Source organism: Odocoileus virginianus, chromosome 4, assembly GCF_023699985.2.
Source record: "Odocoileus virginianus isolate 20LAN1187 ecotype Illinois chromosome 4, Ovbor_1.2, whole genome shotgun sequence".
Classification (NCBI taxonomy): Eukaryota; Metazoa; Chordata; class Mammalia; order Artiodactyla; family Cervidae; genus Odocoileus; species Odocoileus virginianus.
Window position 1 is genome coordinate 65,285,003 of NC_069677.1, and position 15,187 is coordinate 65,300,189.

At 36.3% G+C, this 15,187-nt stretch overlaps 1 protein-coding gene across 4 annotated transcripts in view; it reads left to right on the forward strand.

Annotated features, from left to right (window-relative positions):
• Window positions 1-11,914, forward strand: part of GK5 (glycerol kinase 5) — a 94,448-nt gene extending 82,534 nt beyond the window's left edge. For 3 of the 4 annotated variants that reach the window (XM_070466644.1, XM_070466646.1, XM_070466647.1), the window contains 4 exons: window positions 979-1,082; window positions 1,990-2,049; window positions 2,629-2,762; window positions 5,967-11,914. In XM_070466644.1, coding sequence (XP_070322745.1) covers window positions 979-1,082; window positions 1,990-2,049; window positions 2,629-2,762; window positions 5,967-6,112 — 444 coding nt within the window. In that variant the 3' untranslated portion in view covers window positions 6,113-11,914. The remainder of the gene's footprint in view (window positions 1-978; window positions 1,083-1,989; window positions 2,050-2,628; window positions 2,763-5,966) is intronic. The other variant, XM_070466645.1, reaches the window with a different exon arrangement.
• Window positions 11,915-15,187: the final 3,273 nt, after the last annotated feature.

Below are 15,187 nucleotides of genomic sequence, written 5' to 3' on the forward strand. Positions count from 1 at the left end.
GAGGAGTTACAGGATCCCATAAAAAATGGATAGTGGGGGACCTGATCTAGTCTCTGAGATGAGAAGTTTTCCCAGAGCCCAGAGAAAGCTGAGCCAAATTATGGAAGCGGAGTAGGATTAACCAGTAGAAGGTGTGGTAGAAAGTTTTCCAGGTGAAGGTGTGTCAGGCCCTGAAGTTAGAAGGCGCTTCTGGGCACCACTATCTCCTGACAGCCTCAGCCTGTCCCTCCGTCATGGCCTTGCATAGGTGTGTTGGGACTGTTCTGCCTGTTTCCTTCAGAGATGGCACGCTCCGACTGAGAACTTTCTGGTTCAGTTTCCTGTCTCAAAATCGTCTCACATTTCTGGCGATGCAAAGATGAATACAAACTTCATCTGATGAATGCATAATTCCAGCTCAAGATTATGGCCTTTTCAAGGCACATGCTAGGTTGAGTAATTTCTGATGTTAGTTAATAATACTATGTAAACTAACAAATAGAGTTTAGTTTGAAAGCCTGACACTATATTGGATATAAATTATGACACTGAAAAACACATTTTTTGCCTTGTAGTTTTCTTGAAGTCTTAAGTTAGTATCTTCAAAAAGCCTTTCTACTTAGTAGACAATTTCAGTGTAAACACTTTGCAGTTGGAGAAAAGGGGAAATACTAGCATTGCTTTTCATTTTCCTCATGTATCTAGCTAAGCATTTCATAATTTATTACTCTGGACTTCAAACCCTTTTCTTTGTACAGGCACAAACAGAAGATCTGACTCACAAATCTAATATCTGTGACTCAACCTTGCTTAAGTCCTATCAAAAAGTTATTTGAATAATTGGCATAATTTGGGGGCTGTCATTTATGTTAAAACTGTCTCTAAGCATTCTTTTTTTCCTAAAATGGCTAATTTTTATTGTTTTACTATAATATGCTTTCAAGTCTATAGATATAATTTAGAGCAATAATTATATATTTTTATTGTCTCTTACTTTAGGCTCCATTAAATGACCCCTGTGCGTGTGCCTCTTTTATGGGTTTGAAGCCTTCCACCAATAAATACCACCTTGTTCGAGCAATATTGGAGTCTATAGCTTTCAGGTACCAGAACCTGCCCTAAACTACCCCCTCCTTACACAGTATTGCTATTTCCTTTTATTAATTTCTACTAAACTAAATTAAATTTTTTTCTTAATTTTAACTCTTTATACCTTTAGTTTTCATTCATACTGTATATGGCCCAGCTAGCTCAGTCATTAGAGCATGAGACTCTTAGTTCATACTATATGATATAAACTGTTCTTATTGCTATTTGCTATTTTTTTGTATCTCTTTTTTCCCACAATTAATAGTACCACTTTAGATTTGATATCTGAAAATTAAACGATTTTTAAAAATACAATTTATTATGAATAAAAAATTCAAAATTTGGACTTTGAAAAGTTTTTGTTTTCTCATTCATGAAGGAGAATTCTAGCTAATAATGCTGCTGTGATACTCAAAGATTGACTCACCAAGATTATTCTTTCTGTATATTCCCTTTGGTCTTTTTGTTATGGGTCAGGTATAGCTTATTAAAATTAAGAATGCAACTGTCTTGAATGGATCTAATGGAACACTTGTAATGTTTACATTTTCTCTGATTATAAAATCATTATTTTTTATATTTTGTGATTTTTACAAAAGGCCATTTATGGTGTGTCATCCATACCTATTAAATGGATACTTGCTTTACATTTATATTTGCAAGAATAGTAATAGATTAAATTCAGTTCTGAAAGAAAAAGTATGTTCTCTTGTATCAGAGTGAAAAACAGAAGGCCCTGAATCTCTTGCTTATTTGAGCATCAGTTCTTGATGTCTAGTTAGCGTAATATAATGTTTTCTTTTGCATATTTTATAAATATCGTGTAAATAAAACCACAGTTTTTACTATTCTAGATTGGAAAAAATAGAAAATTATTATGATATGAATTGCCTCTAAGTAGTTTCTTTGTTTTTTAACTAGAAACAAACAGCTATATGAGATGATGCAGAAAGAGATCCATATTCCTGTAAGAAAAATTCGGTATGTACACTTTGTTTCTAAGAGATTTCATTAGAAATTAGAAATCAGTGCTAGCTGCTATTGGTATTTTCATCATTATGGTTATTCAGGATTTCAAAAAGAACTTATGCTTACCTTCTTTGCAATGAAATTCTTGGTCATAGGAATTGGAGAGGATGGAAAGCTAATTTTGGATTTAAGAAAAATATAGACCAATATGGAATTTGAGAGGCTTTTAGCCCCTAGATGTATATTATAAAAATCTTTAATGTTTCTTTTTTGAGTGTGTGGGTATCCTTTTATCATGGAAGCTTCATGTATTTTTTGCCAGAATGTCCAAATGAATTTTTATGTTAGCTTAATTCACTTGGCCACTAGTCCCAGGTCAAGCCGGGCAGGTGGGAAAACTGATGGCAGGGACAAGGAAAATGTTTTAAAATTGTGATCTTCAGGTCAATGCTAAGTGATATAAATTTGGAATTAAAAAGTTAAACTTTAAAATCAAGGATCTAAACAAAAATGTGTGGATATTTTTTAAAAAGAATAATGTTTTTGTGCTTTTGTTACAGTAATTTATCTCCAATATCTTGCTCCCCACAGGGCAGATGGAGGAGTTTGTAAGAACAGTTTTGTTATGCAGATGACTTCAGACCTGATTAATGAGACTATAGACAGACCCGTCCACGTTGATATGTCATGCTTAGGCGCAGCTTCTCTAGCTGGCCTTGCTGTTGGTATGTGTGGGTTTTATGAAAATGAGAACTGTCTTGCAAAACCATTTCTTGCAGATAGCATTTCTTCTCTCAAAGCACAAAATTACACCAAAGATCTGGAAAGCCTTGGCAGCCATATACTCCATACATGCATGCCCTTCACTCATAAAATACTCCTATGACCCATACTCTTCTATGGGGGGTCTAGCTGCACCTCTTCCATTCTTGCTGCTCTCAGTGAGAAGTATGAGGCCAGGAAAATTAATTCTCAGCTGCTCTGGTCTTTAGCATGGGAGTCTCTCTGGGTAAACTTTCTGATTAGATAATGTTTAGCTGCTAAGTCCTATCCGACTCTTTTGCAACCCCATGGACTGTAGCCTGCCGGCTCCTCTATCCATGGAATTTCCCCAGCAAGAATACTGGAGTGGGTTGCAGTTTCCTTCTCAAGGGGGTCTTCCTGACGCAAGGATTAAACTTGTGTCTCCTGCATTAGCAGGCAGGTTCTTTACCACTGAGCCACCAGGGAAGCCATCTTAGAAACCACTTTATTCTTCTACTTGTTGAACATTTGTCTAGCTCCTGCTACCACAGTCACTGCTGGGACTAAAGTTTAAATTACACAGTCCCAGTTATGGGAGTCTCCATTGAGAGCACTGAGGCAAGCCAACCCATTATTGTGTGATAGAACCCAGTGAACGGCCGTAGTATGAGGCAATAGGTGTAGGTCTTCCCAGAGGAGACAATGTATAGTTCGGTTTTGAAGGGGTTAGCAGACAGCCAGGTGAGGAGAGAACAGAGGGTGAGAGGTCCAGCAGTGAAGGCAGTTGGTGCAGAGGTCCTGGCCCATCCTGGTGCTGATAGAATGAGAGCCAGAGGGACACTGGGAAGGCACAGATACGTCCGGGCACGGTGCCTCTTCACAAAGAGGAGTTTGGAATTGGTCTTGAATGCATAGGCGAGCCACTGAAGAATTTTAAGCAGAAGGATATGGATAGATCTACATTTGAACAGATCACTTTGGCAATTAGTGTTTTCACTAATTAGTTGGGAGGCCAATTAGAGGGTTCCCTAGAGAGCAGGATGATGCTTGAGACTCTGGGAGTGTTTTTTCATGTGTTCCTATATGGAAGAGAGGAGTGTTTGTACAAAACAAGATATCTTACACTTAAAAGTTTAGGCTATTTATTAATTAAAGTTATGGACCCAAAAAGCATCAAATCAAATTAAGTTCATCTTAATCTTTATTCTACTAAAAATCTATTATCTTGGAATAAAATTGAAACAGTCACTTTCATTTGTTCTTTGATGTTTGACTAATTCAAGTTGAAGAAAATAACTTTCCCTTAAATTGTCATTCTCATTCAAAAATTTAAGTTCCTCTGTATGTTTCAACTCAAGTTTAATATAGTTGATGTTGCTTTTAATAATTTCACATGCCTAACTGAGCAAACTTAGAACTATAATAAGACAAATGTTCTAAGTATGTAAACAACTCTTGAAAATTGGATAAATTAAGCTTATCATTACAGTAAGTCAAATGCTCATAAGCATTCCAATATTGTTTATAAGGTTAATCAAATTGTTCTGTACTTATCACCATATGAAACTAAGTATGTCAGATTCTCTTGAAGCAGGCTACAATCTGTGGTATAGCAAAGAGTTGGACACGACTGAGCACACACTACTAAATAAAAAACACAGGCAAATTATTTTCACACATAACATAGTAGCTTGGATTGTATTTACTTCATCTGTATTTAATTTCAAAACAAAGATACTTTACTAGCTATAGGGAGCAGTTTTACCTTCTTGGAAAATCTGAAATTTCTTCTTTTCTTTTTTTAAAATAATGATTATTTTATATTTATTTGGCTGTGTCAGGTCTTAATTGTGGCATGTGAACTCTTAGTTGCTGCATACAGGATCTAGTTCCCTGAGCAGGGATCGAATGCAGGCCCGCTGCATTGGGAGGGCAGAGTGTTAGCCACTGGACCACCAGATAAGTCCTAGAAAATCTGAAATTTCTGATTGGATTATTTCTCTCTCAGAAAATTGAGACATGAAGGCTATGTAGATTCTCTGTATTTTCAAAATTCACCCAGAAACTGGGTGTGTTCCAATACATATTTAATAAAATAACTCATAAAAATTTATATGCCTTTAAGTGTAAATAATAAATTCTGAAAATAAGAATTTTAAGCACATATTTATTTTCATGACTAGATTAATCCAATTGTGTAGTATACTAATAAAAACTATTTCTAGTCTTTTAATAACGTCTATAAATTAATATCTTTAAATACAATCTAAAATGCTGACTTTGTAAATAGGAAGAATGTGACCTGACAGAAAACGTTAGAAGAAAGAATTTTATATGTCAGCTTTATTGGTAAAAGGAAAATATACTTTTGGAGACTTGTCAAGTATGTTAATACTTCAGAGTGAGTGGGATGTATCAAGTGTATTAACAAGAGATCCCTACCTTTTAAGACTAGGAATGATCATAGTCATGTGTTTTTTTACTGATTTTTATTATAAATCACATGTCCCTCTTTGTAAAGAATAGCATATGCCAGAACTACAAGATTTCCTTGAACTGAAATTTAAAAGCCTTGCATGAAATGTGATAGTTTTAAAAAGAAACTATTTATTATATTAATTCCCAATTTTGAATTTTGTGCTTATCCTAGGGAATTGCTTCTTACTTCCAAGATATATGATAGAAATCTTAATTTAGGGAATTCCCTGGTGGTCGAGAGGTTAGTATTCAGTGCTTTCATTGCCATGGGCCCGGATTCAATCCCTGGTCAAGGAATTAAGTTCCTGTGCAAGTTGTGCAGCATGACCAAAAAAAAATCTTAATTTATCTTTTTTTAAGAATTGTATAAAAAGAAAGTATACTATTTCTTACTTGGGTTTTTTTTTCTTTCTTAATAGCTAGTCATGAAATTAAATGATGGCAAGATATGGTTGTTCTAGAAATGATTTGGTGCCTTTCTATACAGAAATTACTCTGCTAGTTAGAAACCAAAAGATTTTTGTTAAATCCTAGTGTATATTATTCCCAGGGATAGTCAGTCTAACAAAGTTCAAAGCAACAAAAATTTTGAATTGTGTTTTAAAGTAGTGACTGTTTACCTTTGCACCAGTTCACATAGGTTTGTAGGTAAACTTTTGGGCTCATTATTTACCTTCAAACTTGAGAATAAATTTTTTCATCTATAGGGTTTTGGAGTGACAAGGAGGAGCTAAAGAAACTGAGGCAAAGTGAAATGGTTTTCAAGCCCCAGAAGAAATGGCAAGAATATGAAATGAATATGGGGAACTGGGTCAAAGCCGTGAAACGCTCCATGAATTGGTATAAGACGTAACACTGGTGGAATGACTGAAACCACGGAGGGCTGATCGTCGTGATGTGCAGCTGAGCCAAAACTCAGGAATAACAATGAGACCAACCGTGACTGAGAGGAGGCTTAAACTGAGCTTTGCAACCCTAGAGAAAAAGCCCTGCTTTTTGTAAAACAAAACAAAATATCCATTAAAAAAAAAAATCTAAACCTTGGTGAGAGATTGTAAGGCAACAATACCTCAGAATTTCTAAATCTTCGTTTTGTACCAAATTTCAAAGGACATTAGCCATTTCCAACTATGTTTTGACTCTCACGGGCCCTCATCTTTTTACACTGGGCCTCCTTTTAATTACAATGAAAGTAATTTTTTATTGTCTGAGTTCATGATTCCAGGTTTGTTCCAAAATGATGTGGAAAGTGTTCCCTTAATTCTTTAAAATTGAGTGAGCTACTCAAAATCCATATAGATAGAAAGAAAGAAAATGACTGAGGAAACGGAATTTTGAAACATCAATATTTTTTGTTGAAAGCCATAATTGTTCAATGTTGTATCCAGTGTTAACTCAGTATGTCTCTCTCAGATAGGCTTACTTGATGGCCAGTTGTTTCCTTTATTGAGCTTAAAGGAACTGCCTTAATTTTCCCTTGTTTAACTAAAATCTAAGCTTTTTTAATATATTGCGAAACTCTGAAAAAAATAATTTTAGTTAATACAACCAAAAAGATTATCAATTCATAAGGAACAAGAAAGTACTAGGTTGGCCAAAAGTTTCCATAACATTTTATGGAAAAACCTGAATGAACTTTTTGGCCAACCCAATACTTCTCAGATAGCATTTCTTTCAAAAATTTCTGCCTGAAGTATAACATCTCATTTTTTATAAAATGCAGGTAGTAAGTACAAATCTTGCCTTTCTTCTCCTGTTTGTTATTTGTTGAGATGCTAGTGTAAACATCTTTTGTTTTTATTAAGTGCCTAGTTGACAGAGCTTCCTTTGAAGACCGTGCCCTAGTTGATTGGCGACTCAAGAATTGCCTTCATTGGGGTATTTTACTTGTGTGTTGATGTCTTATTTTAGTCCAGTCTACTCATCTCACCAGGATCCCTGCTGACAGGGGATGGGAATGCAGTTGCGCTAGTGACTGCCCCTTACACACTGAGCCAGAGGTCACAGGGAGGAGCTAGGGAGAGGTCTCCATTGTCATACTCTCTTTATAGAAGCAAGGTAGAGAGGTGAGAGTTGTGAGAAGCTTCAGGCCAGGTGTAAAATCGTCCTAAGACGAGTTGATCACCTTCCGGCATCGTCTCATGTTATTTGTCCCTCCCTACTTGTGGACTGGGTTCCTCTTTTTTTTTTTTAATTGGCGTATGATTGATTTACAGTGTTGTTAGTTTCTGCTGTACAACGAAGTGAATCAGCTGTCTGTATACATACATACATATATCCCCTTCCTGTTTGACCTCCCTCCTTTCTCACCCCATCCCGAGTTCCTTTTAGATTTGTAGCAATAATGTATTTCCCTCTTAGCAGACTTTATCCCATAAAGTCCTACAGTTACAGAGCTAGCTGCTAGATAATGTAATCAAAGAAGTGACTCTATTTTTCTTTCTTTTTAAAATTTTAAATTCATCTATTTTTTAATTAAAGGATAATTGCTTTACAGAATTGTGTTGGTTTCTGCCAGACATCAGCATGAATCAACCATAGACATATGTCCCCTCCCTCTTGAACCTCCCTCCCATCTCCCTCCCCATCCCACCCCTCTAAGTTGATATAGAGCCCCAGTTTGAGTTCCAAATTGTACAGCAAATTCCCATTGGCTGTTTATTTTCCATATGGTAATGAAGTGACTTTCTTAGAGAGTTTTGCTGTTGCTATCACATATGTCCATCTCAGAGACAGATAGTGAAGTGAAAGTCGCTCAGTCGTGTCCGACTCTTTGCAACTCCATGGACTATCCAGTCCATGGAATTCTCCAGGCCAGAATACTGCAGTGGGTAGCTTTTCCCTTCTCCAGGGAAACTTCCCAACTCAGGGATCAAACCCAGGTGTCCTGCATCGTAGGAGGATTCTTTTTGCAGCTGAGCCACGAGGGAAGCCCAAAATAGAGTCAGAGACAGATAAGATCACAGATATTGGATTTGGAAATATTTTTGTTAAACGAAGGTGTTTTGTTTACAATAATAAATCAGCTCCCTTATGTAGATAATATTTTCATTCTTTCAGTTTCTCACATCCTTTTTTTTTTTTTACAAACTTAGTGACCAATTATAAGCTTTCTTATAGAAGTCATTTGAAAGCTGCTCTGTTGTTCTGCTATTCCTTATTAACTGCTTCTCAGAGATTATGATTTCCATGGGAAATCATTCCCTTTGTATTAGGATATAATGCATTGTAATATTATTAACACCTAAGTGTTTGTTAGTTTATTCATTTTCCACATTATTCTTTCTTATCATAAAATCACAAAATAAAGGAGAAGTATATTTTAATAATGGGTACAGGAAAATAATTTTGAATATCTTTGACTGGAGTTTAGCATCTCCTCAAAAATCACTAAGTTTTTTCTTCTGTTAGTTTAGAAGGTTTTATTTTTAGTATTCCTGGCTTTTTTCTTAGGAACGGAGTTTATTTAATTTTTTGTCAGATTTGATCTCAATCACAAACATGACCATATTGGTTTCTGTGGTTGTAGAAACTGTTGATTATCAAAATCAATTGAGCAAAAATATTGTCCTATCTTTCTAGTTTATTTTTCATGTGTATGCTGATAATTGAAGTTAAAACTATTTCTGTGTTAATATTTCTCAGCATGTTTTATTTCCTCACTATGGATCTACTAGATCCATAGGAGAGCTGTAGCTAGCTTGTCAAGGAGGAGAATCTTACTGTACAGTCCTTCTTAAAGTGGTTCTAAACACTTTTATACTCTAGACTTACTGATTTTTAAATTTTTTAAGATCCATCCACGCCTTGGCTTCTCAGCCTCAGCATCATTGACATTTGAGGGCAAATAATTCTTTGTTTTGGGGTGCTGTATATTATATGATGTTTAGTAGCGGATCCCTGAGCTTCACCCTCTAGCATCTCTCTACTTACTAGGGCAAAATGTCTCCAGCATTGCCAAATGTGCCTGGGAGACAAATTACCCCAGCTGAGAACCTCCAAGGTAGGTTGTTGGAAGAAAATTGAAGACTCAGTGAATTCAGAATATCTGTCCTACTCCTTTTCTCTCTGCTTCATTGTTACCTTAGGAAACAGTTGTTAGCAAAAAGAAGTGATACTATCTTAAGATAAATAGTGGTTCTTCTTTGCTGGTTAATAAGGTGGGGGAAAATGTCATGTTGTAGTCGTTTTCTGCTCTTTTTACCCAGCTACCCTCACCCCCCGGAGAAGGCAATATCACCCCACTCCAGTACTCTTGCCTGGAAAATCCCATGGACAGAGGGGCCTGGTAGGCTGCAGTCCATGGGGTTGCTGGGAGTTGGACACGACTGAGTGACTTCACTTTCACTTTTCACTTTCATGCATTGGAGAAGGACATGGCAACCCACTCCAGGATTCTTGCCTGGAGAATCCCAGGGACGGGGGACCCTGGTGGGCTGCCGTCTGTGGGGTTGCACAGAGTCGGACACGACTGAAGCGACTTAGCAGCAGCAGGACCCCCATCACCCCCATGTCTGTATTCTCCGTGGTCTTAATGAGTGTGTTGATGACTTCAGTATAGAATTAGTGTAGTCGCCAGATCATCTTTGATTTGATCTGCCTTTTTGTTTCCTTTTCATCTCTGAACAAAGGGGATGAATTCTCTTTTATCTGCTATTGTGCAAGCCTCTGCCAAACTAGAAGTTCCCTGCAAGCAGAACCCATGTCTGCTTCCACAGAACTTAAACTCTGTGCCTTCCTATTCCTGGGGTGAATTTTTACTTTGTGTTTATAAGTGCAACTTTTTTTCACCTATACATTTTATCCCTGATGTTACATATGTGTATTGACAGGGAGCAACTTCTGTTTATACGGTAAACTATGTTTTTTTGGATTAAGGACTACTTTATTATGAGAGCTATTACTAGAATCTTCATACTGTTTATTTTTAAATTCTTCTTATGTTTATATTTTTGCATATCTATTTGTGTAGGGATACACATCCATAAATATACACTAACTTTCTAAGGTACAACTGAAGCCTTTTTTTTTTTTTAACTGAAGTCTTTCTATTCACAGGTTTTGTGTATTTAACTGCAGACAACTAACACACAGAATCTGAGGAATGCCAAACACTCTCATGTTAGAGGGAAGAAACTTCAGAAATAGTCCCTTTTGCAAGGCATTTATACTGAGGACCAGTCCTTAATTAAAAATAATTTAGTCCAGGAGTTTGGCAGTAATTTTAAAACTCTTTGAGGGGGGGACCATACCTGAACCCTGGGGTTCCTCAACTTTAAGTGATTTTAAATAATCTCAGAGATAGCTTAGAAGGCTTGAATCTACCCTGGAGGATTCTGAATCCCTTTGGGAAATTTATATCATGTTTCTCAATTAGAATTAAAAGCCTGAAACACACCCTGGACCTATTTGGTCCCATAGTCCTCATCCTGCATACCCAGGTCATCTGGTTTAAACCATCCTAAAGGGATAGCCCCAAAGAAGCCAAACAGGCCATCGAGAATCATGTTGTTTTTTAAAGTTGTGGATCCTCATAGCTGTAAATAGTTTGGCACCAGCATCTATTGTGAGTCATGAGCCATTTTGTCACCATACTCCCATGGAACACTTGCCCCTAGAGGGATGCAGGATTATCATGGGAATGGAAATGATAGTCAGGAACCTGCCAAATAAGATGTTTCTAAAATTTGCTATTATTCTATTTTCACTCCCCACTTTACATTTGGTTTATTAAAATGGCTGTGTCTGTACAGATATCTCTATTGTTAAGGAGCTACCTGATAAGATTTCCAATTTAAATGAGCCGTATCTTTACAAGAAACTGCCAAACTCTTTTCCAGAGTAGCTGTACCATTTTACACTCCCACCAGAAATGTATGAGTGATCAACTCTCTCTACTCACCAGCATTTGACGTTGTCACCATTTTTTACTTCAGCTGCTTTGATGAGGATGTGGTTTACTCAGTGTGGATTGAATTTGCATTTCCCTAATTAATAATAATATTGAATATCTTTTATGTGCTCTTTTGCCATCTGTTTATGCGCCAGTGAAATGTCTGTCCATATCTGTGTCCATTTGCTAATTGGGTTGTTTGCTAAATGAGCCATATCTTTAAAGGAATATCTTTTTTAAAAACTAAAAAAACAAAAAATCAGTCCAGTGACTTAAGAAGTCACTAAGTAGCATTTTCAAATTCTCCTGGGCAAAAATGTACATAGTATTTGAATAGGATTTTGTAATGTACTGAGCAGAAGAACTTTCATATTCTTTTCATACTCATTATACAATGTGATACTAATACTGTATAATAGCAAAATAGTTTTAAAGATACCTTCAGATAGAATGTTAAGTATACAAATACATGTCTTGAACATAGCTATCATAATGCTAAAATAGTCTTTATTTTAAATAAGCTGACTTGTGTAAATGTTTCAGAATGATTTTGTGGAAAATTAATTAGAACTTTCCTGTTTGTGCAAGACAGTTATTGTAATACCCCAATTCATCTGCATCAGTAAATTTATCATTTTATTTTTCTGATGTTCTTTATGAACTTCATAGTTTTATTAAATAGTCATTGAAAACCTCACAAATCATTGTTAAGATCTATAGATGAAATTGAGAATGCAGAATAAAAGGAATCTTTTTCATATATATGTGAATTTTCCCCTTAACTTTTTGTCTGTTTTTAACTTTGGATTCATTTAAAAATTTTACCTGGAAATTCTTATTTAATATTATTTCCTGTTTTGGTTTCTGAACATTAAGTATGTCACAGAAGAATAAGCATGTGTTAACTTCAGTTGTGACTCAAGGTAAGTTTGGGCTCATGTTTTCCTTTTAACTAGAAGAAAAATTGGGGCTTAATATGGTTAGAGAAGAAAGGTTTTCTGTAACTCTGCCTCTTTAGATACTGTTTAGACTTTCTCTATATTCTACTTTCTTGCACAAAGGAAATTGCTAGAGAAGAGATGTAATTTTTTTGTAGTGGGAAAAAGATGATACAGTCTCTTGTGAAAATATACTGTATACTTAAATGTTTAGGAAGTTTTTAAATAACTGGAGGAAACAATTTCAAAGGCTAATATGATGGAATTAACCTAGCAGCTCTTAAAAATCCACTGTGAAAATTATTATTAAGATTATTTCAAAAGTTACAATAAAACAGTGAGTGATGATCTGAACATATTGTGTATTAAAGCCATTTTTATTTAATGTTTCTCTGTTGCTTCACATATGTACACATAAATACTGATATCCCGATGATGGTGATAGAGGATTCATCAGACAAATCTAGATTCTATTCCCTGATGGATGTGGAGCCATGGTTCATTCTGCAGTAGGAATTTTGAAGGATGATAAACATTTAGTTATTAGAAGAAAGGAAGGGGTTTGTTTTTTGTTATTCAAGTCATATTTGTTTGATAAAGAGGACAAGGAAGGGGGAGATACGTGGAGCTGACTTTTCTGAAATTCATGTGACTATAAATTACACTAAATAATATAAAATTATTTTTAAAGAATGTGACTGTAAAAGAAATTGTAGGAAAAATTTAATGAAAATGATAGGGAGTAATAGTGAGTTTTTCTATTTAGAAACAACCCATTAAGAGGTGGAAAATATAAGGCAATTATCATGTGTGTGTGTTAGAGAGTTGCTCATTAGTGTCTGACTCTTTGGGACCCCATGGACTGTAGCCCACCAGGCTCCTCTGTCCATGGATTTTCCCAGGAAGAGTACTGGAGCGAGTTGCCATTTTTCTCCTCCAGGGGATCTTCCTGACCCACGGGTCGAACCTGCATCTCCCGAATTGGCAGGCAGATTCTTTACCACTGTGCCACCTAGGTTGTTGTTGTTTAGTCACTAAGTTGTGTCTGACTCTTTGATTGCAGCATGCCAGGCTCCTCCATCCTTCACTATCTCTCAGAGTTTGCTCAAATTCATGTCCATTCAGTCTGTGATGCTATCTAACCATCTCTTCCTCTGTTGCCCCCTTCTCCTTTTGCCTTCAAACTTTCCCAACATCAGGTCTTTTCCACTGAGTGGCCACCTCTTCACATAAGGTGGCCAAAGTACTAGAGCTTCGGCTTCTGGATCAGTCCTTCCAGGGAATATTCATTGTTGATTTCCTTTAGGATTGACAGAGAAAGGAAGGGCAAACCAGGTGGGTTCAGTGGATACACATGTCTAAGATCATCAGACTACTGACTTGATGCATAGTTTATTGCATGTCAGTTTCACCTTAATACAGCAGAAGGGGAAAAGTCTTGCTACTCTGATATGCTATTGAGACCAGCAGCCTCTGGGTCACCAGAGTGCTTTTCACAAAAACTGCACTGCAGGCCTCCCTCCAGATCTACTGGAACAGAATCTGTTTAAAATCTAAAATTCCCTAGTATTTAGAATTTTTTTTTAAAAAAATGAAGTATAGTTGATTTCTAGTACTTGGTTTTTTAACTTTTATTTTGAAATAATTGTAGACTTACAGGAAAGTTCTAAAAGTATTAATAGTACACAGAGTTCCGTCCCCCAGCTTCTCCTAATTTACATCTTACATAACTGTAATTGCTCAAAATGGGAAATTCACATTGATACAGTAGTATAAAGTAATCTACAGACCTTACCTGAATTTTGTTGGTTTTCCAACTATTGTCCTTTTTCTGGCCCAGGATTCAATCCAGGATCCCATGTTTCATTTAATTTTCATGTCTTCTTAATCTCCTGCAGTCTGTGACCACCTAGTCTCTCTTTCATGAACTTCACATCTTTTAAGAACACTGGTAGTTATTTTATAAGATGGCCCTCCATTTAGGTTGGCCTGATATTTTTTTCTGATTAGGTTAAGGTTCTGAATTTTTGTTAGAATCCTGCAGAAGTGATGTCCATGGCCTCAGTGCATCCTATCAGGAAGACATCAGTATGTCTTATTATTGTTGTTAACCTTGATCCTTCGGTGAAGAGGATGCCTGCCAGGTTTTTCCATCATAAGTTTACTATTTTCTCCTTTGCAGTTAAGAATCTTGTTAGGAGGGACTTCCCTGGTGGTCTAGTGCTAAGACTTCATGTTCCCATTGCAGGGGGCCTGGGTTCAATCCCTGATCGGGGAACTAGATCCCACATGCTGCAACTGAAGACCCATCACAGTCAAATATATATATATATATATATATTTTTTTTTTAAAGAATCTTGTGAGGAGATACTTTCAGACCATGTAAACTTTCTGTTTCCCATCACAGTTTCACTTACTAATTTTAGCATCCATGGATGCTGCTTCTCTGCAACAGTGATTCTTGTACTATTTGCCTATTATTGGGAATTTTCTATTTCCACTTCATTGTTTCTTTACATTTAATTCATTGGAATTCTACTGTTGGAAATTCTACAAGGGAAAGCTGTTGCCTGTTCTCCATTTATTATTCAATTATTTATATCATTATTGGTCACCTCTTGCCCCACTCCACATCCTTCTAGCCCACATTTTTATTCCAGTTGTAGCAATCTGCTACCCAAATGTAACATGAAAACATCTCACTTTACCATATCTCTGGTTTTCTGAGCTGGGATTTCTCTGCCTCCCAGCTTGGAATACTCATTTAAACTCATTCTGTCATTTTTCACCCCTGGTTAAGTCTGGAATGCTAGAGAGTTGCTACCGTATGATAATGTGTAAACAATGGGGACAGGAGCCAGTGTATAAATATACCTCTCTCTATTAGTTAGCAGATATAATAGTTTGCATCTGCTAATCCCAACCTCCCACTGCATCCCTCCCCTACCCCATTCCCCATAGAAACCACAAGTCTGTTCTCTATAGCTGTGAATCTATTTCTTTTTCATAGATAAGTTCATTTGTGTTGTATTTTAGATTCCACATAAAAGTGGTGTCACATGATATTTGTTTTTCTCTCACTTCACTTCATAGGTC